Source organism: Monopterus albus, unplaced genomic scaffold (assembly GCF_001952655.1).
Source record: "Monopterus albus unplaced genomic scaffold, M_albus_1.0 scaffold28.1, whole genome shotgun sequence".
Taxonomy (NCBI): Eukaryota; Metazoa; Chordata; class Actinopteri; order Synbranchiformes; family Synbranchidae; genus Monopterus; species Monopterus albus.
This window is the reverse complement of record NW_018127908.1, coordinates 2,478,053-2,500,597: the sequence shown is the minus strand read 5'-3', so window position 1 is coordinate 2,500,597 and position 22,545 is coordinate 2,478,053. Positions and strand designations below refer to the sequence as shown.

The 22,545-nt window shown below is 42.8% G+C and overlaps 1 protein-coding gene across 5 annotated transcripts in view; it reads left to right on the top strand.

Moving 5' to 3' along the window:
- Positions 1 to 22,545, top strand: part of znf521 (zinc finger protein 521) — an 88,485-nt gene that overhangs the window by 11,106 nt on the left and 54,834 nt on the right. For all 5 annotated transcript variants that reach the window (XM_020595712.1, XM_020595711.1, XM_020595709.1 and 2 more), the window contains exon 3: positions 4,130 to 4,330. Coding sequence is in view for 3 of the 5 variants with exons in the window: in XM_020595709.1 (XP_020451365.1) it covers positions 4,130 to 4,330 (201 nt within the window). In the remaining 2 variants the exon portion in view is untranslated. The remainder of the gene's footprint in view (positions 1 to 4,129; positions 4,331 to 22,545) is intronic.

The window sequence follows — 22,545 nt, the reverse complement described above, 5'->3', positions numbered from 1 at the left end:
GCGCGCTCACGTGTGAGCGGGCCTGCCGACATGTGTCGGCAGAAGCTGCTGGCTGGTTAAAATAAATTCTTAATTCAAACTTGGGGGAGGGCGGTTGTAGGGTGGGTTGCCAGGGAGCGTCATAAGATCAGCATCTGTGGGAAATGATGAGGAAATGAGGAGATGGGTGAGCTGGTAATGATGTTTTCTACACCAAGGTCTTTTGTCGAACAAAGAATGGCTCAGCGTAAACCCTGATGGAGCCACACTGCACCTATAGGCACATGACAACATAGCCCTCAGTGATTTCACACTTTTTTTTATGCACATTGTTTTGGGGCAGGATTTGAATAAGTTTCACTTTAAAAGTCTGAAAACCATCACTCAAAATGTAATGTGTTATGTAATCTATAAGTTTAAAATTAGACCTAAAAACACTAGTGAGATTAAAGGTAGCATTCATGGAGAATGAAACCTTTTTAGATGAAAACTCTACTTTCAGGCTTTGCAGCTTGGTCAGACTCTTTACTTTCCTTTGAGTGTTCCTGTATGTTCGTGTCCTTCCTCCTCTCACCCCCTGGGCAGCGTCTCCACAGGTCTCATTGTGTGGGCCAGACAGTGGGGGACAGGTGTAGGCCTCCCTGCTGGGGACCATGGGTCCCTGTGGGGCTAGTGGAGCAGAGAAGAGAGTATCAATTAAAAGGTCATAAATATTTAAGAGCAGAAATATTCAATAATAGTAGAGTGGGAGGTTCAAGGGACTCTTCAACTCACAAAATGAAAGTTATGGCATGATAAATGTCACTGGGTACCATAAGAATTAAGAGTTTGTATAATGGATGCACTCGGGCTCAGACAACTAAAGATGTCAGTCACCATTCAGGTTTCCACGTTATTAGTACATCACTAATACATTTCTAACATCATAAAAAAATTATGAAAATGCATCTTTAAAAAACTGTCTGTCATTGATCTTCATTATATTCCTGTCACGTGTACTTTCTCAGTCCAAGTTAAAAAAGTTAAAACGATCAAATGATCTTGCTTCGAGCTGACCTTATCAGAATATGGATCAGTGGTCAATGTAGCTTTCCTCCTGTCCTTACCTTCTACACCAACATTGTGAAGCTGATTAACAAAATTAACAAGGGTGTTAGGAATGATGAAAAAATTCTCAATATGCCACACATCTTTTCCAATATTCCACATACGATTGTCAGCCATTCCAAGCATGCCGGTATTGATCTGCTGTCCAATCTGTAGACGCTGACAGAAGAGGATGTCCTGATCTGATGGATTACTGTATGAGGCCCAGAGGCACAGGAACCTCAGCATTGATGTGATGGCTTAATCCCAGGGTTAGACTTGACCTAGCCGCGTCAAGCCCCCACCCCCCAAACATGTAGTAGTTTAAACCTTCAGCGCCACATTACTGCGCTGCACCACCGTATAAGTAAGGTATGTCAACGGCAAAAGGTTTGAGGCAGCACAAATGAGATTTTGAGCGCCACTCAGTCTGCAAGTCAACATTTGAGAGCTTGCAGGCATGAATATGTTAGAGCAGATTAGAGATTTTAGTGTGAGCAAGGACAGAATTGTGAGTGTAACAGATGATTTGAGTATGCAAGAAGAATTATGTAACTACAATTGAGCAGGCAGAAGGGATTTCATGCATCTAGTGATCAATGCTTCTTGTGCTCTGTTGTGTCAGTCTGAATCACCTGGGCATAAACTCAAACTAGGAATGAATTGTCACCAGTACAGTTTGAGTCTGACTTGTTAGAACCCAAAATGATCTTGTTATTTCACAAAATTAACATATCTTGTTGTCTTTAGGGTAGCTTATATCACACACGAATGGCTTATTATGACAGGAAAATGATGCAATCAATGCCAATGGAACACTGCTGTCTGCAGCAACAGTATAACATGACATGCATTTTGCAGGAGGGTTTGTCCCTTCAGCAGACTTAACTTTGAAAAAGACATGATCTCGATGTTTGGCTGTATCTGTGTCCTTTCGTAGCTTGGTAGCCAAACCTTGTTGAAAAATGACCTCTTGAAGCTGCGTACATTCATGACTGAGACTGCACCCTCATGTACTGTATTTCTGCTCCTACAAAGCTAAACTAGAGCTAGACGCTCTCAAATGTTGACTTGCAGACAGAGTAGTGTTCAAATTCTGAATTGTGCTCTCTCAACCTTTAGTTGTCAATATGCTTCCTCACATCAGAGGTCACTCAGCTCAAATGAGAGCACTGATCCAGCACTGATCCATAACCCAGGTTACGCCTGAAGGTTATCACTTGGAACAAGAGAAAACAACCATGTAAAAATTTAACTGCACAAAACTTTTGCTTGTGTAGATCTATTTCCCTTGCAACATTGTGAGAGTATCAACTTAATATGAAAAATAGCATAACATGCATTGCAATATGAACAAGAAATACATTTCTATTTCAGATAAAACATAAAATGCTTAAATTTAGCCATCAGTCCTCTGCAGTGACAGGACCATGCTGTAATATTAAAGAAATTAATGATTCATAAAGGCTGTTGGGGAAAAAAAAATATCAGTCTTAACCTCCTCCATGGACGCCCTGTAAAAAAACGAAGGGTTCACATTTCACTGCATATTGTGAATTCTGTGTCTGTGTGTGTGGATGAATCATAAGTCTATATTGTGTGGCTTTTGGCCTCAGTCAGAAGTGTTTCCCCCAGAGCAAGAAAGGCCTGCATCTGTGAGGATTGGGTTGGGATTTTCATTTTCTTGAAACACCTTCTGTTCTGTTCTGCATGGTCCCACCAGGGACCACAGTGCTGATATTTTTAGAGGGCATGTTCCGAGAGCCTCAGTCGCCAAGAGGGAAGGACAATGGAGGGTGTGATGTTACATCAATACTTGGCGCAAGTGGGGGAAAGGAAAAATCCTGGGTGGCCTTGATGAATCCTGGACCGCCTTTCCTTAAGCTTCATACATCAGTGCCACACACTCCTCATCCCCAGGCGCTGTTAGCTGTATGCTAGGTGAAAAACAGGCTTCCTTCTAACATTCCCCTCTGGAGTTTCAGGACAAGCTGAGGAACACTTGCATCAGTGGGGCTTAAAATGGCTGCCAGTGAAGTGCAAGGGCTCCTCTCCCCCACAAAGCCTTAACCAGGGTGACATGATTGTTTGATTGTCAGTATGGCTTTTTAATCAGTGTCATTGTGAAGTGTAATGGTCACAGCAGGGAAGAAAGAGGGCTGCAGGCCAGGCTTCCTAGATGCTCTTGCAAGCTTTACTATGCTTCTGAATGAAGGCATTTATGGTACACTGGGAGTGAACGAGGAGTGAACAAGGCAAGATTTGATTTGTGTTTGGAAAATTTGAGACTCACACGAAGAACTTCAGATTGGACTGGTATTTTGGAAGATTATTCCTAGTCCTGGTTCAGGCTAGTCAGACACCCACCCCTGGCACTGCTGCAGCACAAAGCCAACAAGAGACAAAACTGCAGATGGATTGAAGAATATTGATGTGCACGACCTGCGGCTGCCTGCGAGCAAGGCTGAATAATTTAGGGAAGTGTGTCGTGACGACAGCCTAACACACACCAATCTCTGTTTTGTGTGACTTACTGTGCTTTGCTCCATACATTCACAGTTCTGGCTAGATGTCTGGATAATATGGCAAGGTCTGTCTCCTTTGATAGACACTGACTGATGCAATTCAGTACTCACTGGTAGAATTTCATATTTCTTTGGTCCAGCCAAAACTACAATCCAGGATTTATTAACTACACATATTCCCATCAGTCTAGTTTCATATACTGAAGTTTTGCTTGGGTGAAGCAGGGCAAATACAGCGTAAAACCATTTCTAATAACAGAAGTGTGTGTGTGAGCATTGTGCCAACCGGTGTGTACCTGTGTGTGTGTGTGCCTGTATATCCCTCACCCTCACCTGCCCAACAGTTCTGTTATGGCATGAGTGGTTGAGTTACAGAGGCCCAAATTGAACCTGCATTTTTATTACAGCTTTTATTATTGTTTTTATTAAATCCAGAGTCTAGAAATTCATTTTATTGTCACCCAGAGGAAGCTGTAGTACCTCATTGTGTGGGTCACCTCTCTGACTATATGGCGCTGTCATTTCCTGTGGCTTGGCAGATCCAGAGTGCGCCCTTGAGAGGGCGGCGGAGGATGGTGAGACCAGGCACCTGAGGAAGAGGCTGCTCTCTCCAGAGGAAGGAGAGGAGGGAGAGGAGGAGGACGAGGAGCCTACGCTGCACAGCTGCGACAGCTGCCGGCAGGTGTTCGAGTCGCTGAGCGATCTTACCGAACACAAGATTAATCAATGCCAGCTGACAGGTAAACAACGTTCAACCCACCGAGCCTCCCCTCCATTCTGCCACTCAGCTCTTCTCCTACTCCCACTCTCTCTCTGTCTTCACCAGAGAATATGCCACACTATGTGTTAGTACACTGAACAGAGGGGAGCACAACACCAAACTACACTTTCTGTGGTAGATATCCAACACGCACAGGCCCCACATACACACATTATTTATATGTGCTGTTCATTGATATTTACAGACATAAAATACAAACAGGCCTCTGTGTGTCTTTATAATATGTCACTGTAGCCTGCGCTTTGTATATTTATAGTATATGCATTGAGTCCTTGCCTGTTTCAGTGTAACATTTATGCAGCACTATAGTAATTCTAACAGTCACTAGAATGTAACATGCAGCCACAGGTTCCTTCAGTAACCAGACCACTAGGTGTAAACAGATCCTTGCACCAGGAAAGTCCCTCATCTGGTCCCAGTGTTAGCTAGTTGCCGTAGTAATACACTACCTATTGGGACAAAAAAAGAAGGATGTCATGAGCAGACTGTGTCATTGACCTGTTGATGGATGAATAGGGCTATAAATACCCTGACAAGGTGGCAGACAGAACTAATCATGTGAGCTGAAGGTTTGCGTGTGCTTCTCCTGGACTCGCTGTCCTCCTTTACACATCCCGATGGGCTCACATTGAGCAACACCATCTGACATACATTTAACAATGTTTGAGCACAGACCTAGTCTTCCTATCTCGTTCAGAAACATAACATGAACAGGCAAAAATCTAATGACACTGCTTCTGATGTAGCACAGAAGCTGCTGTTCATTATTTCAAAGCACTGTTCACGAGAAGCCAGTGTAGCCTCTATTCTGTTTATATTCAAGTGCAGTTTGATTTCATATTTTGCAACCCACAATTGGCAAACCACAAATTATAGGGTAGATATCCCATGAGTTTTACAAAGATTTTCTATTAACAACCTTGTTGGTAGGGTGTGTGTGTGTGTGTGTGTGTGTGTGTGTGTGTGTGTATAAGTATAAGCGATCACATGTGCATTCTGTAAATGCATGCATGTTCATAGTAAGAGTGACTATGTATGGCAGTGCTGTTTGGAAGCACAGTATGTGTGTGTGTGTTGGGTGTGCTTATTGGTATGCATTGTTGACTGTGACTAAAGGTGTGAAAATCAATCTGCTGTTCACCTTCACATGACTCGGTTTGAGGGAAACTAAGTGCAGAACCTTGTGTCACTCTTATTTCAATATAACACCCAATTCCATCAAGCTAACAGATTCATGGACAGTCTGTTTGGGGAGCCAAGGAAATAAAAACACAAAGGAAATTATTTAAGACATGGGGGGCATGTGCTAACACTTGCATCGTTAAAATTTTCTTTTAATTGTTCTTAGTTGGTGGTGTAACATTCAGGAAATAGTAATGTTATAAGAGTATTTGATTCAGGGGCAGGCCTTTATATGTTCAGCATCATTGTAATGGGGTCATGACTGACTCAGCCATATTTTCCCTATAATTAAGCCTGGCTTTTATAAATGTCAATCTTATGGACAAATAACTCTTAATTGCTCAATGATTGAAAAAAAAACTGTTTGGATAAGAGCCCCTGTGGAAACCAAACAAAAGAATCTAATTGCCATTAGGGTATTGTGATTGTGCAGAAACACTCTATTAGTATTCAAACACAGTGGGAGAAAAGAAACTTCTAGATGGCATACTAAGTACTTTGAATGTGTGTGTTTGTGTATTCTCTGAAATATGGGAGGAGATTTCCTATGTGGCATTATGTAGACATCCATGACCAATTAATCTGCCTTACATCAAGTCTCTACTCACAGATGGATCCTTTATTAAAACCATTTTCTAATCAACCACCAGCACCTGCTAAACCCTCCACTTTTACAATTTCAAATGTTTTATTTTTGGTAAACAAATTGTAGCGCTTGACTGGAACTAATACACATATGGAGATTTTTCTTCCTGTTCCCTAACGCAACTTGGATTGGCTTTCCCCCCCAAATGATATCCCATAAGCATGCACAATATATTACCAGAACCAGATATGCCTACACCCTCTATCTCATAGTAAAACACAAGTTTCACAACAGACTAAATAAAGTTTAAACAGATTTTAGCTGTATGTTAAGCCCAGTGGACATAAAGAGAGAGAGAGATGTTACATGTCACTGCGATCAATGGCAGCCATTGTCTCCCCCCCGTCTGGCAGAGGTATAACACCTTTCCATGCACTTAAGCCGTGACCACTGCAGTGCGCTAAGGGAGTGCATGGGTATGGATTGCCTTGTGTCCCCGATGCGATCGGTGCTATTGATCGTGCTAATGCTGGACTGCAGAGGAAGGCGAGAGCCTGAGAACAGGAGCAAGGGAGAAGGAGGGATGTCTTGGGCTGGGGCAGGGCTTCAGGAATGCTCCCCAGGAGATCCCAGTGAAGGCTAGGGCAGGGCTGGAAAAATGCTCCTCTAGAGAGTTGAGAGTGGAGGCTGGCTGGGGCAGGGCTAGAGGAATGTTTCCCCAGAGCACCCCTTTAACTCTGGGACAGAGGTGGAAGGGGGAGATTACTCCCCCGTCCCCTCTCCGGCTCCAGGATGGCTGCAGATCAGGTTTCCATGTGGGGATCATCATCCTGCCGACAGGGCTTTAGGCTGCCCTGGGGAGCAGACAAGAGGCAGGAGGCACTACTATTCCATAGGCCTTTCCAAAAACACTTCACAAATCCTTTGTCTGACTGTCTCACTGTATTGTCTGTATATTCTTGTATTGTTCTTGATCCTTCGTCAAGATGGTGAAACAGTGTCCGTAGTTTGACTTTTGTTCTCAGTTGGCACAAGACGTTCATATATGAGATTGCAATGATAGGAAGGATACATGCTTTTGGACCTACTCGCCAAAGAAATACCTTGCCACTCACTTCATTTCCACTTGTGTTTGCTAGTTGGCCCTCACTGTAAATAAAAATAATGCTTCCATCTCAGAGTTTAATTCAAAGGATTGCATTTTCACAAAGCCTTTCGCTGTCAGTCGTCCAATTCTGTGTTCCTGAAAGTATTTGAATAGCCTAGTGCACACATGGGCTGTCAGCCTGGTGGCTATTCTTTCATTATGGGTCCAGCTCCCTTGAGCAACACCTTTTCTTGTGTCCTTCACTAGAGGAGGGGCATAGCTGCTCCCCCCAGAGAGATCTGTGCCCTGCTATTTTAACCCTCTGTGAGATGACCTTTTTAATAAGTGTCTTTCTCTGTTTTCCTGCCGGCCACTGTGCGAGCAAACAGAGCATGTCTTCTGCTTCCCTCAGATAAAGGAATCAATCAGAAAGGGTGCAACAGAGAAAGAGAGAGAGATAACTGGGCCATATATGGATTTATATTATGTAGATTTCCCCTTTCCTCTTCCCTGTAGACATTGCAAAATGCACTCAGCTTCAATAAAATACATTTTAGATTTATGAGAAAAATACAAATGAAATACTAATGCTCAATGAAAAACAATAATATCCCCTCACAATGCAGAGGATAGTAATATGATAGAGATAGTTTAGACAAATTTCTCATATGAAGTCTGTTTTTGCGAAGAGGAATCAGACACATTTTTTAAACCCGCTGATATGTTTGCCCCCTCCCACTCTTCACCACAACATGTTTGTTTGAAGTGTTTGAATTCATTTACATCAAGTCTTTGAGTCAGGAGCATGGAAACATTCAGTAATACCCTCAACTATGAACAGGCTCCTGGCAGTCCACATTTTCTACTAACTGTTTCCAACAGGCTCCTATTGGTTATGCAGAGTTTTTTTGTTCAGCTAACTTTGTGTATTGATCCAACAGCTGCTTTGTGGCTGCCAAAAAGAATGTGCCAAACAGCAAAGACTTTATTTGCTTCAAAAGGGCTCACATAAGAGGAAAGCGACATGAGCAAGACCTGATTAGCCGAACTCTGAGCCACTGCTGTTCATCAGAAATTCTGCTGTGTTTTTGCTGGGGTGTCTTGCAACATCCTGGTACAAAGAGCAGCACACTGATTACAAGGCTTTGAAAGGAGGAGAGGCGGTCAGTAGAGAATAACTACTTCTGCCATACATAGCCACTGAAAAGAGACCTCATGCTAGAGTGAGCTCTCAGAATTGGGCTTGAGTCTTTTCTGTGTGTATGTGTTTGTGTGGGGGGCATGCTCTATGTGAGTGACTGTGGGAGAGAGAGAAATAGGTAGGAAGAGAAAGAAAAGGAGAGAAAGGGAGTATTAAAGTAGATGCTTGACTCCATGGCTTAGCATCCCTGTGCATTACCTTTCTGTGCGACAGTGCCAGTAACATTAACAGGAGTGTCATTAGGAATTCAAAGCATATGCCCTCATGAGGAGGTTCTCTTTCTTTCTCCCCTGTGCTTCACACTGCACACATTATGCACTGTATAAAGTATTTATTGGTCTTTGTCAGACGAGGACTGCATTTTCTGCTGAAAAACAATCAAAATATGAATAGAGGAGCCTGGATTTTATGTCTGTGTTTGTGTGTTTGAAGGTAGAAATGACAGTATGCGGTACTGCAACTCTTTACCTCCCTGATATTCACACCTCCCTGATATTCACACCCCACCTCTATCAAACACACTCCATCTTGCTCAGTCATCCACTTATACATACAAACACACACAGGCACGTAGTAACATGCACACATTCGCACGTGCCCTCGCAGCACCCGCGGGCTTGCACTGTGCATTAAAGACGACACATAATTCCAAAGACGCTAAGCATGCTGTGACTTCATCCAGTTGACCTCTTTCTTGAGTGCCCACAATAGCCGGAATGACATGTGGGGAAAACAGAAATAATCTCATGTACTCACCCAGAACTACACACAGAGTGAACACACTATATCAACGACACTGTTGTTATTTCCCCTTCCACTATGTAGCGTCCCTTTGAAACTACTGACTTCAGTTGTGTGACAAAGACCTGGCCATGGAGTGCTTGTCTCCGTTACACTTGCTCTCTTCATCTCTCCTAGGCCCCGGCTCTGTCTGCTCTTTGTTCACTCTCTTCCTCAGCCTGCAACTCTTTTTCAGCGGCACAAGCAGAAGAATGGCACATTAAATCTTAATAGGACTGCGTCTGGCCGTGTTGAATTGCAGAGCGTGTTAAGCCGGCGCTTTCCTCCCCCTTGGCACACGCTTGTGGAAGTGGAAAACAATTGAATAAAAGAAACCGCTCCCTCCCTCTGTAACACGAGTGACTTCGGCTGCTCTGCTGAAGCTATGAGACTGAACCGAGTCCAGCTCACAGCCCTTACTGAAAAACTAGCATAAATTACATTAGTCCTGTTCAAAACGCATAGACATACATGGAAGGTAGATACAGGAGTTACCTGACCACCCACAGTGAAGCTATTGCATATTCCCTTAACAGTGACTGTTGGAAAATATTGTTAAAGCACCTACTGGATATTCTTCAAAATAACCTGTTGACTGAGACAAATAAAATTCAATAGAAGAAGACAAACTTAGTCATGAAAAACGTTAAATATAAAGTGAAAGAAAAGGGAAGTTTAGTGGGAAAAGGGCTAGGTAGAAAAAGACAAAAAAATACAGAGAGACACAGTCAAGGTGGGGAGCCAGTCATTGCAGCAGCGATGTGAGTCCAGGCCTGCTTTGTAAGGCAGTCAGAGGTGGTAATTAGCTGGTGATGAGTTGACTGGTTGTGTGTCCAGTGCACAGTACTGCTGGGTGGGGCTGTGGGAGGTAGATAAGGCCAGCAGTGGGCTTATCTCTGAGAAGGACAGGCACCAGGCCTGCCAGGCAAATCCAGCCTCAGACCAGCTGCATTTTATTAACAACATCATTAATGCCAGACAGGTTATGTGCGGTGGCTCGGAAGAGAGAGACAGGAAAAAGTAAAAAACAAATAAAGTCTCAATTCCTGCTTGGCCGGCCAGTCTAAAGTACATAGGCACCGGCTGACGTGTTTTGAAAGCGAGGAGCTTGTGGAGATGTTTACCAGGTAGGCAGCCAACGGAAGGGCATGGACAGCGAGCTTGGATCTTACCTCTGGGTTTTGCTTACTCTCCTTGGGGTCCCCAGAATTCAAATGATTTTCTTTTTTTCTCTATCTCTCTTTTAAACATGGGACTGCTCACCAGAATAATGATGAAGCAAATACAGAGAAACATAACTAGGCACAAAGACAAGGCAAAAATGTATTTCAAAATCTATGGACATTCTGGGCTTGGCTTTGTGAAAGGTGGCGTTTGTTTTTCTCTGCTCTGAATCTGTGTAGGTGCCGGATTTTACTTTATTTGTACCTTTTTAACTTATAGAACACACTATTAATGATCAAATGCAATGTAATACTAAAATGCAATTACCTTAAGAGTATTTTTAATGGTTTTGTTTGCGGTCATCTGATTTCATTTGATCAGACACTCAACACGTATGTGGTGTGTTACGTGGCAAAACCTTCACTTGTTCTCTACAATTAGGTGATGTGTGTAACATGAACAAACACTTGGCTCGTTTGATTTGAGACAACTTCTCCAATCAACATGTATGTCATTCACAGGCGCCCAGATGAAATAGGCTTTTTAATTGCTGTAATACCCCCTAATGAAAAGGTAATAGAATTTTGCTTATGTCTGCATGGAAATGTACTGCACACTGATCCCCATAGGGTTTTTTCCTTAGATAGTTTTTTTGCCAAACTTACCAGTAATGGGAGGAAAGGAAGGAGGGAGATGGAGGGCGGTGGAAAAAGTGACCAGTCCGACAGGTTTATATCTCCCTGCAGGCTAAGCTCTGTGGAACAGGCCCACAGGAAGGAGCAGAGCCAGCTGTGACGGCATCCTGCTAGCCACTGTGGTTTGGGAACCTTGGGGTTGCACTATCACCGACTCAGTGTTTCCCCATCTCCTCTGCCCCTCCCAGGGGTTGTTTTTGTTGGCCCGGGGGTAGTGTTTGGGTGGGGGCTGTGTGGAACAGCCAGTCCTATACTTTGGGATATGGGGAATTCAACCACCCACAAGGACAGGGATGCTCAAATATAATGCGAAGTAGCACATTTGTTCCTTAGCGCTAATTGCCATTTTCAGACTGGAAGGTGGGTCCATAAATTTTGTTTTATGGGCAGGATGGGTGTTGTTTAAGGTCTCCAAGGCCACTGGTTGGACCCTGCTTCAGCAGAGGGAAGAATGTGTGTCAGTACAGAATGTAATGGGTTGACAGTAAAGCCATGCTGACAGTTAATACAGAGATGTCCTCTTAATGTTAAGAGCAGTGGACAGTGGGGGGTCCAACACTGCTGAGAATGTAAAGGTCATCTAATCTATTCCACCTCCAACCTGCCTCACTGATCAATCATCCTGGAGGAGTTGATCGATTTGATCAGAGAGCCTCTCCTAAGAGATGGCCTCCCAACGAGTGGCTGGGATTCTGCGGAATGCTGCAGAGTGTGCCAGCTTTGTACATGTCTCTGCAATAAACCAAGCCATTAAGACCCCTGATTAAATAGTAACTCGCCACCTGTGGTAGCCATTCTCCAAATAAGCCGTTGATTTAAGTCAGCAAAGAAAATCTACTGTTACTATCACTTTATTGTATTATCAGGCTTATTTTACATTCAATGCATGTAACACTAAAATCTGATCAACAAAATCCTGCAGGACTGACTGACAGCCAAGAGAGATTGGGCTGTAGTAAACAGTGTGGTAATCTTTATATTAGAACATTATGTGCCCCCAGTCAAAGCATGATGCATCTTTCTCATCATAAACTTGGTTTGTAGAACATACTCAACAAACATAGTCAACAACAAAACCATCATCTGATTGGATTTTAATCCGATTGCATTATTATTCAGGCGTCCCACTGGCCATTCATTACTCTCACATGGAGCCTGTGTGGGTTGTTATCACCCAATCAGGCTCAAGACTGTATTCTGGAGAGCATGCTTTCGTTTGCATCCTTTAAACCCTGTGAGCCTTCCGTCTCTCTGGGCCCGCCAACAGAATACCTAATTCCAAAGTAAACTGATTGCTCTCTCCAACAAGATTACGTTGTGATGATGTTAGCCAAATGAGAGTGCTATTCGGATGCAACCAGGGCAGGAAAGGATGCTTACTGCAAGATGACTGATCAGCATGTTAAGAGAAACTAGACTGGAAAAAAAGGAGGAAAAAAATGAGGAATAGAAATTGAAAAAGTGTGAGAGAGTTGCACATGGGGGGGTAAGCAGAAATGTAATTTGCTTCTCACCTCAGGCGACTGGGCTCTGAGGCCAGTAAATATGCAAACAAGCTGAGTCTGGCCATCAATATGAAGACTCTAGATGATTACTAATCTCCGCCACAGAAGTAGATTGAGGTCTGTTGAGCAACATGAGGAAAAAAAGAGGGGTGTTAGAGTCCAAACTTTATCTCCATATTGGCCCCCGCCATTATGCCCAGCTCAGAGTTGTGGGTGTAGTTGGCCTTTAGTTTGAGAAGTGATATGCTGTTTGTGATGCATGCAAATCAGCAATATAGCAGCATTAAACTATGGGTGCCTTAAACATACTGTACATAGCAAACATTTTGAAAGGATTCATTAATTGTACATTATATTCTGAATTGAATTCAGAAACACCAACCAGTCTTTTAATCATGGAGAACTGTGATATGAACTCTTAGACGTGAGGCACAGTAGCTTCCCAGCCCATTGTCATTCCCCATCTATAATCTGGGACCCTTGTTGTTGCCCCCTTCAAAACTCGGGAAAAAAAAAAAAAAAAAAAAAAAAAAAAAACCTATGGGACATGGACCAGGCAGGAGTCATTAGGTGTGTGCGTGGCTTACCCAGACAGCCAGATAAACCAGATGCCTCGGGATGGCCAGGGGTCATCTCTCTGTTCGAACATGGTGTTGATGTCCTTGTTTCTCTCTATCACTTCTTTGCCTGCTCTCCCTCTCTCCACCCTCTTCATCATTCACTTCTTTCATTCTTTTTCTCCCTTGATTGCTCTGCACAGTCATCACAAACACAGAGGTCCATGCTGGAGCTTAGCAGTCGAAGAACCTGTCAGCTAAAGAGACGGAGGAAAGACAGACAGGGGAGTAGTTGTGGCCCTAGGTTGAATGCCTGAGGGTGTACTACGTGTGCAGGATAGTTGGTGCAGAAGGACGCGCCGCAGTCTGCAGGTGAATCCTTTCACTTTGGGAGACTTAATGCATTTGAATCATCACCTCTAGGGGGGAGTGTTATGACTTTCTTTTGCAGAAGAAACCTTGATACAGTATAACATGCAGCAGAAGTTGTGTCTTTTTTATTTATTTATATCTAAATACAGCAGGAGAGTCATATAAGAAGAATATATATTCTAAGAATGTCTTCCCAGCCCTAAACATAATTGACTATTCCTTGTATTTTACAGTGTTTCCAGCATTGTGCTTTACCCTCTGCAGTGAGTGCACAAGGCTTGAGGATGTTTACCTGGCATGGTGCCTGTTGTAGCTGCCCTCCTGTTGAGGAAAAGCAGGTCAGGCTATAGCTTTGTGTTTGTTTGTGAGTGTGAGTGCTTTGCAGTTGTCTGTGAGTTTGTGTATGTGTTGGTGTCTGTATACTGTATGAGTGCATAGTATGTGTATGATGAGGAGGGGGTGATCATTAGGATGGAAAGGGTCAGAGAGCCCATTACCTGCAGCCAGGAGAAAAAAAGCAAGATGTATCTCCAATATCATCATTTATTTTTCAAGACTGGATAGGATGGGCAGGTATGGAGGTGGTGCGTGGTGGGGTAACCGGACTCAGTCCAACTGAGCCATCCATCAGCTCAGCCATCAAACTTACCCCTCTCCATCCCTCTCTCAATTTACTCATCCAGCCATTTATCTACCCTCACCCATGGCCAAAGGGTGAAGTCTCTTTGTGGCCCTGATAATCTGGGCCAATTTCCTCTGCAATTTATTTTTCAGCCAACCACCCACCTGGTCAAGCAGCATCAAGATTCTCAAGGTAGAGCCATTCATCCCAGCAAGCCACTTCCCACCAATCACATCCTGCTTTTCTCTCCAAACCTTAGGTCTTTTGTCTTTTTTGAAGTTTCAGCTCTCTACTGGAGTAAGACGACCATTCCTCCTTTCTTTACTGTAATCTCTGACAGCAATAGTACTGCAATAGCAATACTACAGTTTAAAAGTACTCTATTACAAGTAAACTTCCTGCATTCAAAGTGTTACTTAAATAAAAATACAAAAGTATTAGCATATAATATACTTAAAGTAATAAAAGTAAAAGTACTGATTATGCAAAATGGGACAGTTCATATTAATGTCCAGTAATAACTGGACTATAATTATTGGTGTATTATTGTGTACATCACAATTAATGCTACAGTTGGTAAAGGTGGAACTAATGTTCACTACCTTATATGCTTATACTTTGAAGTACTTTACATACTACTACATAGCTTGTGAATTTCCCACCAGGGATCAATAAACTATTATGATTATGGTGTATTTTGTTTCATTGTTCTCATTTTGAAAACAAACTAGCAACTAAAGTTATCAAATAAATATAATGAGCAAAAGGTAACATTTTTTTCTGTAAATTCTGTTGAAGTTGAAGTATAAAGTAGCAGAAAATGAGTAAGTACAGTACAGATACCTCAACATTGTACTTAAGTACAGTACTTGAGTAAATGTACTTAGTTACTTTCCATCTCTGTTCTGACACCAGTCAGCAGCCGTTCCATACCTCTAATGTCCTAACCCTTCCACGTCTTTGTTTTCTATTATCATCTCCTATTTTTATCCATAACTCTCTCAGCTGCCTCTCTTCATTTTTCTTTCTTTCTCTCTCCCTCCCTTCCTCCATCCTGTCATGACTCTTCAGTATTCTGTTGCTGTCTTGTGTGGAGTGATTTTGCCCAGACACGTCTGGCTCTGGGTAAAGTGCGGTCCCCAGAGAGCACGCTCCGCAGCCCCCAGGTCGCCGGCACCATGAATACATTATGATCCCCATTTCCATCCTGTTGCCACGGCAGCACTTTTGGAGCCGCAGGGTGATTAAGACGTGTGCTGTCGATACCCTGATAGGAGCAGAAGTTGGATCTGGAAGCTGGCCTTTGATCAGATTCCATCCTCCTGCCTGCTATTGGTGACTTCAGCACAGGAAGACAAAGAGGAGGTTTTAAGGGCTTCTTACTGGTTTGACAAGCTCACCTGCTGTACATAAGCACACATCCATTCCCAAGCTCACTTCCTCACCTCTATGCTTTATCTCTGTCTTTCCTGCCTGAAACCATTTCCCTCCCTTATTCTCACTTCCGCTGCTCCTCCCCATCACTGTAGTTCAGCTAAGGCAGCACTATACGCAGTCTCTGCTCTCTGATATTCTGCTTTCCTCACAAAGGAAGCAACTCCCTTACCTTTTATTGTTTCCTTTTTTCTTTGGGGGATGATGTATAAAACATGGTGCCTCAGGTAGAGGATGTTGGGTAGGAAGCCATGTCCCCCTAAATGGCCAGCCGTGTGCATGCGCCTAACACTTCACTGAGCAATCTGTCAACATGTCAGCAACACATGTTTTGTAAAAAGCCTCTGGTGGGAGCCAGGGGAAAAAGGCACTCCTGCCAGACCAGAGAGGAAATGCTTTTTTCTCCTCTATGCAGTGGATTTTCTATTGCTGGTGCTCGGTCCCACGGGCCCCCCACCACCGCCCTCCGCTCCCTCACACATACACCCGTTGTCTGCACTTCAGAAATTTGAACTGGGGACCCTCGAGGGGGTTTACTGGGAGGGTGGGGGTAGGCTGAAAGGGAGGGGCTCCCTCTTTTTTAGAGCGTATGAAATTGTGAAGGTATATTGTGGCAGGTCCCCAAGCGGTCTTTTCTAATACCTGAGTTTCTGGCGAAGCTGGAAATTACCAGCAGCTCCCCCGAGGGACGGCTTTATCCACACCAGGAAGGGGAGCAAAACTCAGTGGGGAGGTTACTTAATGCATGGCTGAAATAAAAGAATTTCTGAGACAGAGGCTGAAAAGCTAGCTTTTTTTCTCTTTCTTCAACCCCCCCATTCTGTCTTCCTCTCTTTTTCCTCCCCAGTAGTATAGTTTACTACTCTCTGCCTTCTCTTGAAGGGTTCTAGTTTAATAAACTTTCAGAGGATCCTGCTGGTGCAGACAGCTAGACAAATACCCTTGTGTGTTCTCTTTTGTCAGAGATACAGCTTTTTGTTATGTTCTTGCAAATTTGATTTCTCCCTCTGTCTTTCGTTTTCTCTGCCGACCTCTGTCTCTCTCCCTTTCTGCATTTGTCTTCATCTCCCTCGTCCTCCTCTTGCGTTCTTTCTCCCTATTTGACACGCACACAGTACAGACACATACATACACACACAAAGTCAAACTCTGTCTCTTGTGGTTGAGTTTATTGTTTGGTCTGTCTTTTCGTTCTCCCCCTCTGTGCTCCCTTTTGTTTTCTGTATGTTTTGTTGTATTGTGCAGCGAGGCTGAGATGCAGATAGAATGCAGACAGTTTGCCCTGGGTGAAGAGTGCACAAAAACACCCTTGTTGTCTAAACACATTCATCTATTTACACATGACCAAGTAAAACTCTACTCTCTGTAATCATATGGTATATAGGGTTTATCATGTTTTTGGGTGCTTTTTAATTAATCTCTCTGTATGATCTTATATTTTCTATTTACTGTATCAAGATGCTTGTTTCCTTGGTACTCAGCATCTGTGTCTAGTGTCCGTGATCATTAATCTTGCCTTGTTCATAACCTCACAAAGACAACATGAAAATCCAATCCTATGTATGGAATGCCTCTATCTCCGCTTTCTCCGTCTCTCTTTCTCCCCCTCTACTGTTGGTAAATAATTCAACCTTTTCCCTGTAACAAGTGCTGGCCTTAATAGGGAGCAGTACCTGTAGTTGGGATAAACAAGGCAGGCGGCCTCACCAGTGAAACAGAGGGATTTGGGTTTCATGAGGGCAGAGGAATAAGTCGTTTCCTTCTGAAAGGCAGAGTAGACTGGTTGACATTAATTAAACCCTAAAGGATAAAGGTTATTTGAGGCCTAACAAAGCAAATACTGTGTATATATGCTGAATGTTATATCTTCCGAATCCTAATCAAGACTTCTAAGTAAAGTAACACAAGAGGCTCATGCATATATAATATGTGTATTGTGTTTACACTATTATGTTTCAAAATCTGTGTCTCAGGGAGTTATTGATGTAAAAGAGTGGAATCATTTTATCCAGTAGAAGAAAGGCTCTGACCTTCACTTTCAACTGCAGATGCCAGCTAGTGATCCACAGTAGTTCCATAAAATATGAACAGCAAACTAACTACCATCTCTGCTACGTTTTCAGCATTCAACAAATCCCTAAAAATAAAAGCAGAGCCAACTTTATGGAAAGGTCTATGTTTAGAGAGCACCGTGTGGCTCACCACGCTCTGTGGTAGTAGGCATGCCTCCTCACTAGAGATCCTCCCATGGTGCACCTGTGACTAAGTCACCTGGCCTTAGCTTCAGTATGGCCCTCAGGTACCATGGCTCATCATTTACAAATTACCCAGGGGACCATGCACCACCTCTGTGCCCATATTTCCTCCCTACTGTGTGTGTAGTATGGGATTATATTCCCCAACTCCAACTCCTCTCTCAGACTGTGAACCATCTCAGAGATAACACTGACCAAACTAACTCAAGAATGCTAAGGAAAATACAAATTAAGGAAGGGAGAAAGCGTTGCTCTGACCTATTGGCTGTTTGTGCCTGTATGTGCTGGGTGTATGCTGGTTAAAAAAAAAAAAAAAAGAAAGAAAACAGCATGGACAGCATGGATCTTGTTACTGGCTGGTGAGGGCTCTGTGTGTCATCTGGACTCTAATGGTAATCTTAGAACATCTCTTTCTGTCACTCTCTTCCTGACTCATCAACTTATTTGCATGCCAAATTTAATTAAAGGTCACCTTATTGGTAATATTGTCTTGCTATTTAAAGTAGCCAAGTAAGACAGCCACTGGGGGAGTGACACAGGCTTTATTACGATCTCATTGTATGCTGTTTCTATTTTTGTGGTACAGTAATGCTAGCTCTTTCGCAGTAATGCCATAATAGTAATGTCTTCTCCTTTCATATACTGATAAAGGCTGATGTCCTCTCATCTACAACAGCCCAGTGAAAAGTAATTAGCTGATATGGATGTTGTTGTCAGTGATAACTGATATTGGGGGACTATTACATTCACTCTCCTTAATTATGATCCTTGAAATGGGTTCATCATAATAAGCTGCACATTTGGATAGACATGAGATTACCACATATAAGAGGGAAAACTCCTCATTGCTGCACTAGATTATTATATTGCAACATGAGGACATCTTTACAAAATTCTAAAAGATATACTGTAGTCTCTTCTTCTCTTTCTATTATAGCTTATGACTCACCTGGAATACTTGTTTTTTTCATCTAACACTGTTTATAAAGCATATTTATAAAGTAAAGTCATACCGAGTATCTGAAAATATCCTCAAGTTTACTTGTCTTGAATGAATGATGATTCATATTGAGGTGTTGGTTGGCAGTCATACGGTGTTACTCTCCTGAGAGAGACATAAATAGCCTCCCAGGTGGTGGTGTGTAACTAAGTAAATGGTTACTAAGCCAAGGAGTGCCGGGCCTATTTAAACAGGGTGAGAAGAAGTATCCGTTGAGCTGCTGGAACCAGAGGAGGGTATTCAAGGGTAAGATGAACCTCCATAATCTCTTCTAGGGATTTTTCAACAGTCACCCTGAAAGTTTTCCATTAAGTACGTAATCATGCAAACTTGTAGCAAAACTATCCAGGGGAAAGCTTTTTTTTTCAGCTGATAAATAGATAAACAGGAATAAATCAATGTGAAGTGATGGATGAATAAATAAAATGCCCTGTAGTCATTTGTCTGGTTGTATTCAGGCCTCATATTCTTGCCCTGTTCTGCAAATGATGATGAAGTTGAGGGCACTAAAGAAACTGCTTCATTCAGTGAGGCATGTGCATGTTTTTCCATGTGTTTTTGTGTGTGCGTGTGTGGGTTACTTAGTATTATTAAGATATGATGATGAGCTGCCTAGATACCAGCAGAAAACAATAGAAGGGGAAACAAAGCAAACCCCTAAATCTGTCTGCCATTTGCGCTCACATACTGTACACACATGTCATGAGTATTCTGGCACAGTTATTGGGCCAGGGAAGTGCTGGTCTGGGGCCTGGCATATTCTCCAGAGACAACCCTCCTCCCTCCTCCTCCCTCTCCGCCCCCTTTCCCCTTCCCCCTTCCTGTGCAGTCTGTGGACACAGTCTGAGGCAACAAGCCTGCACAACAGCTCCCAAAAACCTCCACTTTACAAACAGGATCATAAAAAAGCCACGGCCTGCCATTAGAAATCTGTTTAAGAAGAAAAAATAATTAGACGGACTGTGATAATTGTGTCAAGGGGGAAATAGATCAGACGAACTATGGGAAGAACCAGAAAATCTTGCCGTGGCTTTGTTACTTTGCTGTTGGTTCATTTCAGCATTGATCCACCCTTCCATCTGTCATTCTTTTCCTATGCTCCTTCTTTAACTCTCCATTTCTTTCTCTCTTCCTTTCTCGCTTTCTTGGATTTGAGAGTGGAGGAGCCTTCTGGCTTTAACAGAGAGGGGATGAAGATGTTTATTCATCTGGAGGGTATTAGAGCCATGATTAAGGAGAGGAGGGAGTAGTAAGGCTGATGCGACGGCTGCATCGCTCGTTCATGGGCCGCCTGCGGGATTCTGGCCAACACACCAGGAAAACAAGAAATGAAGAAGAATGAAAAAACTTGTAGTGAAATTCGATTCTCTTGGGAAAGGAAAGCAGTTTAAATTTTAGCCGTCTCGCTCACTCTCATTCTCAGTCTCACTCCCTGTCCTCACAGCTAAGCTAATTATTAATGAATGCAGTTTCTGTTGAACCTTGGAGAGGTGTCAGCACTGCAGTCACTGAGAAATCTTGACATTTAAGACAGGGATGCGTGAAAATACATCGTCTTGCTTGAGTTGAGGCTTGTTTTTTCCTCCCCTCCCGCTCTTCTCTCTGGAATGCATGTTTTCTTCTCCCTCCTGGGCTGTCTCTTGTTGTTTTACCACTGACAAGCTGGGATGGCATTGAAGAGATATCAAATAGAGCCACAGTGCAATAATCAGGGGACTTAAGTTCATGGGTCAAGAGGCGGGGTCAGGCTTTTCTGATAAATGCTAATGCTAAAGCTAAGACAGGAGTCCATCGCTAAGATTGTTTGTCCATATGCATGCGAATTTCTTTACCCCCCGCTGTGAGAAAAAAAGAGGTGTTGATATAAGACATTGTTATGGGCATTTGGTAGACTAACCACCCATTAAAATAATAATCCCAGTCTACTGAAACATGCATCCAAGTTTCTGAAGTTATCCTTAAAAAGTGAAATCTTTTTTAGTTGAAGTCTAGCCTAAGCTATATGGGTCACTATTTGAATAAAAAGAATTAGTCCCTATTCTCTGGATTCACTGAGTGCTGTGCTTAGTTTTCAGTAATGGATAGCACCTCTTGAAACTTGCAGAGCAAACCCTATTTTAATGAAGCAGCCGTACAGTAACTCAGCATATTTCTATATGCACAACAATTTTTTCTTTTTCCAAGCTGATCACATAAATCACATTTCTGTGAATAACTAAGAGCGGGGGGGAAATAAAAGAGCATCCAAGTAAACTCTTGCACAGTGAAGAAATATTAGGAGAGTAGCAGCATAGTACAGCACAGCGCCACAGCATCTCTCACAGTCTCTGACTGGCTGAGTGGCTAGCTGACCGTCCGCTGGGTCCTGTGCCTGGGCTGCCGCAGTGAAGCAGCACACACACACACATACACAGGGGCTCCCCTGCCTATTGAAGCCTGGCCCAGTCCCGCCTGGCCCAGCACTCCCTCAGAGCCAGTGCAGTGAGGCAGGCGGTGAAGGGGCATGCTGCGGGACAGATTGTCATCGTCCTCTCTCCCCCTGTTAGGCTCACTGTGTTTGCTGGTTCAGCCAAGACCTGAGGAACAACCTCCTTCCTGTTTGTGGTGTCATCTACCTGAAGTGGTCAACTGCCCTTCCTCTCCACAACACCAGCCGTTCAGATCACACCACTGCTACCACCCGTCTTCCACACACAAACGGTTCCATCTGCATCCTAAACACAACTTTGACCATTGTGCTTTGCAGCACCTATAGTTCTTATCTTTGCCAAAACCTAATATGGCTGGTTGTTTTCAAGCTATGAATAAGTAATGTATAACAATCTGGCCATTAAATTATTCCATTTTTCTAAAATGTACAATAATTTTGCCATAGTGATAGTGTCTGAGGAATTAAAACACATACTGTAGATCTGTAATGTAAAAACACTATATTGAGTTTCAGAGAAGAAATGACAGGCATGCTGTGAACTGTATTATGGTTCAAAAGTAATTCACTTTTAATATTTCAAAGACGTCAAATCAAATAAAATTCGACTGAAACAATGAAACACCGACATTTGCCCCCGAGCCCACCCACTGCACTCTGAATACTAATTTATTATGAACCCTAAATTCACCTTTGGTGTAATTAAATTTCTTATTTTTCTTGTCCTCTCATTTATTTATTTTCCTATATTAAAAAATACTTAATTTTGAAAAAGGGAACTGAAGCCCTCTTGACAATTAGATTTTTTGTTAACCCTGGCTTTGTGACTTTGCCCTCTTGCAGGAAAATACAAAGCAGACCACAGGCATTAATGATAATGATGCTGGGAGAGAGCCCATTGTATAAATGACCGCTTGTTTGTTTAGATGAATTGATGATAATTTATTAAACATTTGTGTAGATGAATTGATGATAATTTATTAAGCGGTAAAATAAATATTCCTTAACAGTTTTACAAGCCTGTTCAAAACTATAGGGAATTCATATTATGTGTTAACATGTGTTGCTGACCTCAGTGACCTCACTATAATAATCTACAGTAGCTATGGAAGATAGGAAATGTGTTACATAGTCATGTCTGCCATGCCTAACATTGCAGTTATGGATTGATAGACGATGCTAATTTTCATAGATCCTACACACAGTTCAAATATCCTCCTTCATACTGGAGCCATGGCCTTATTTAAAGGAACATTGCCATTGATTATCATCTTTTCTATTGATTTGAGCTTTTCCTTGTTAGTGG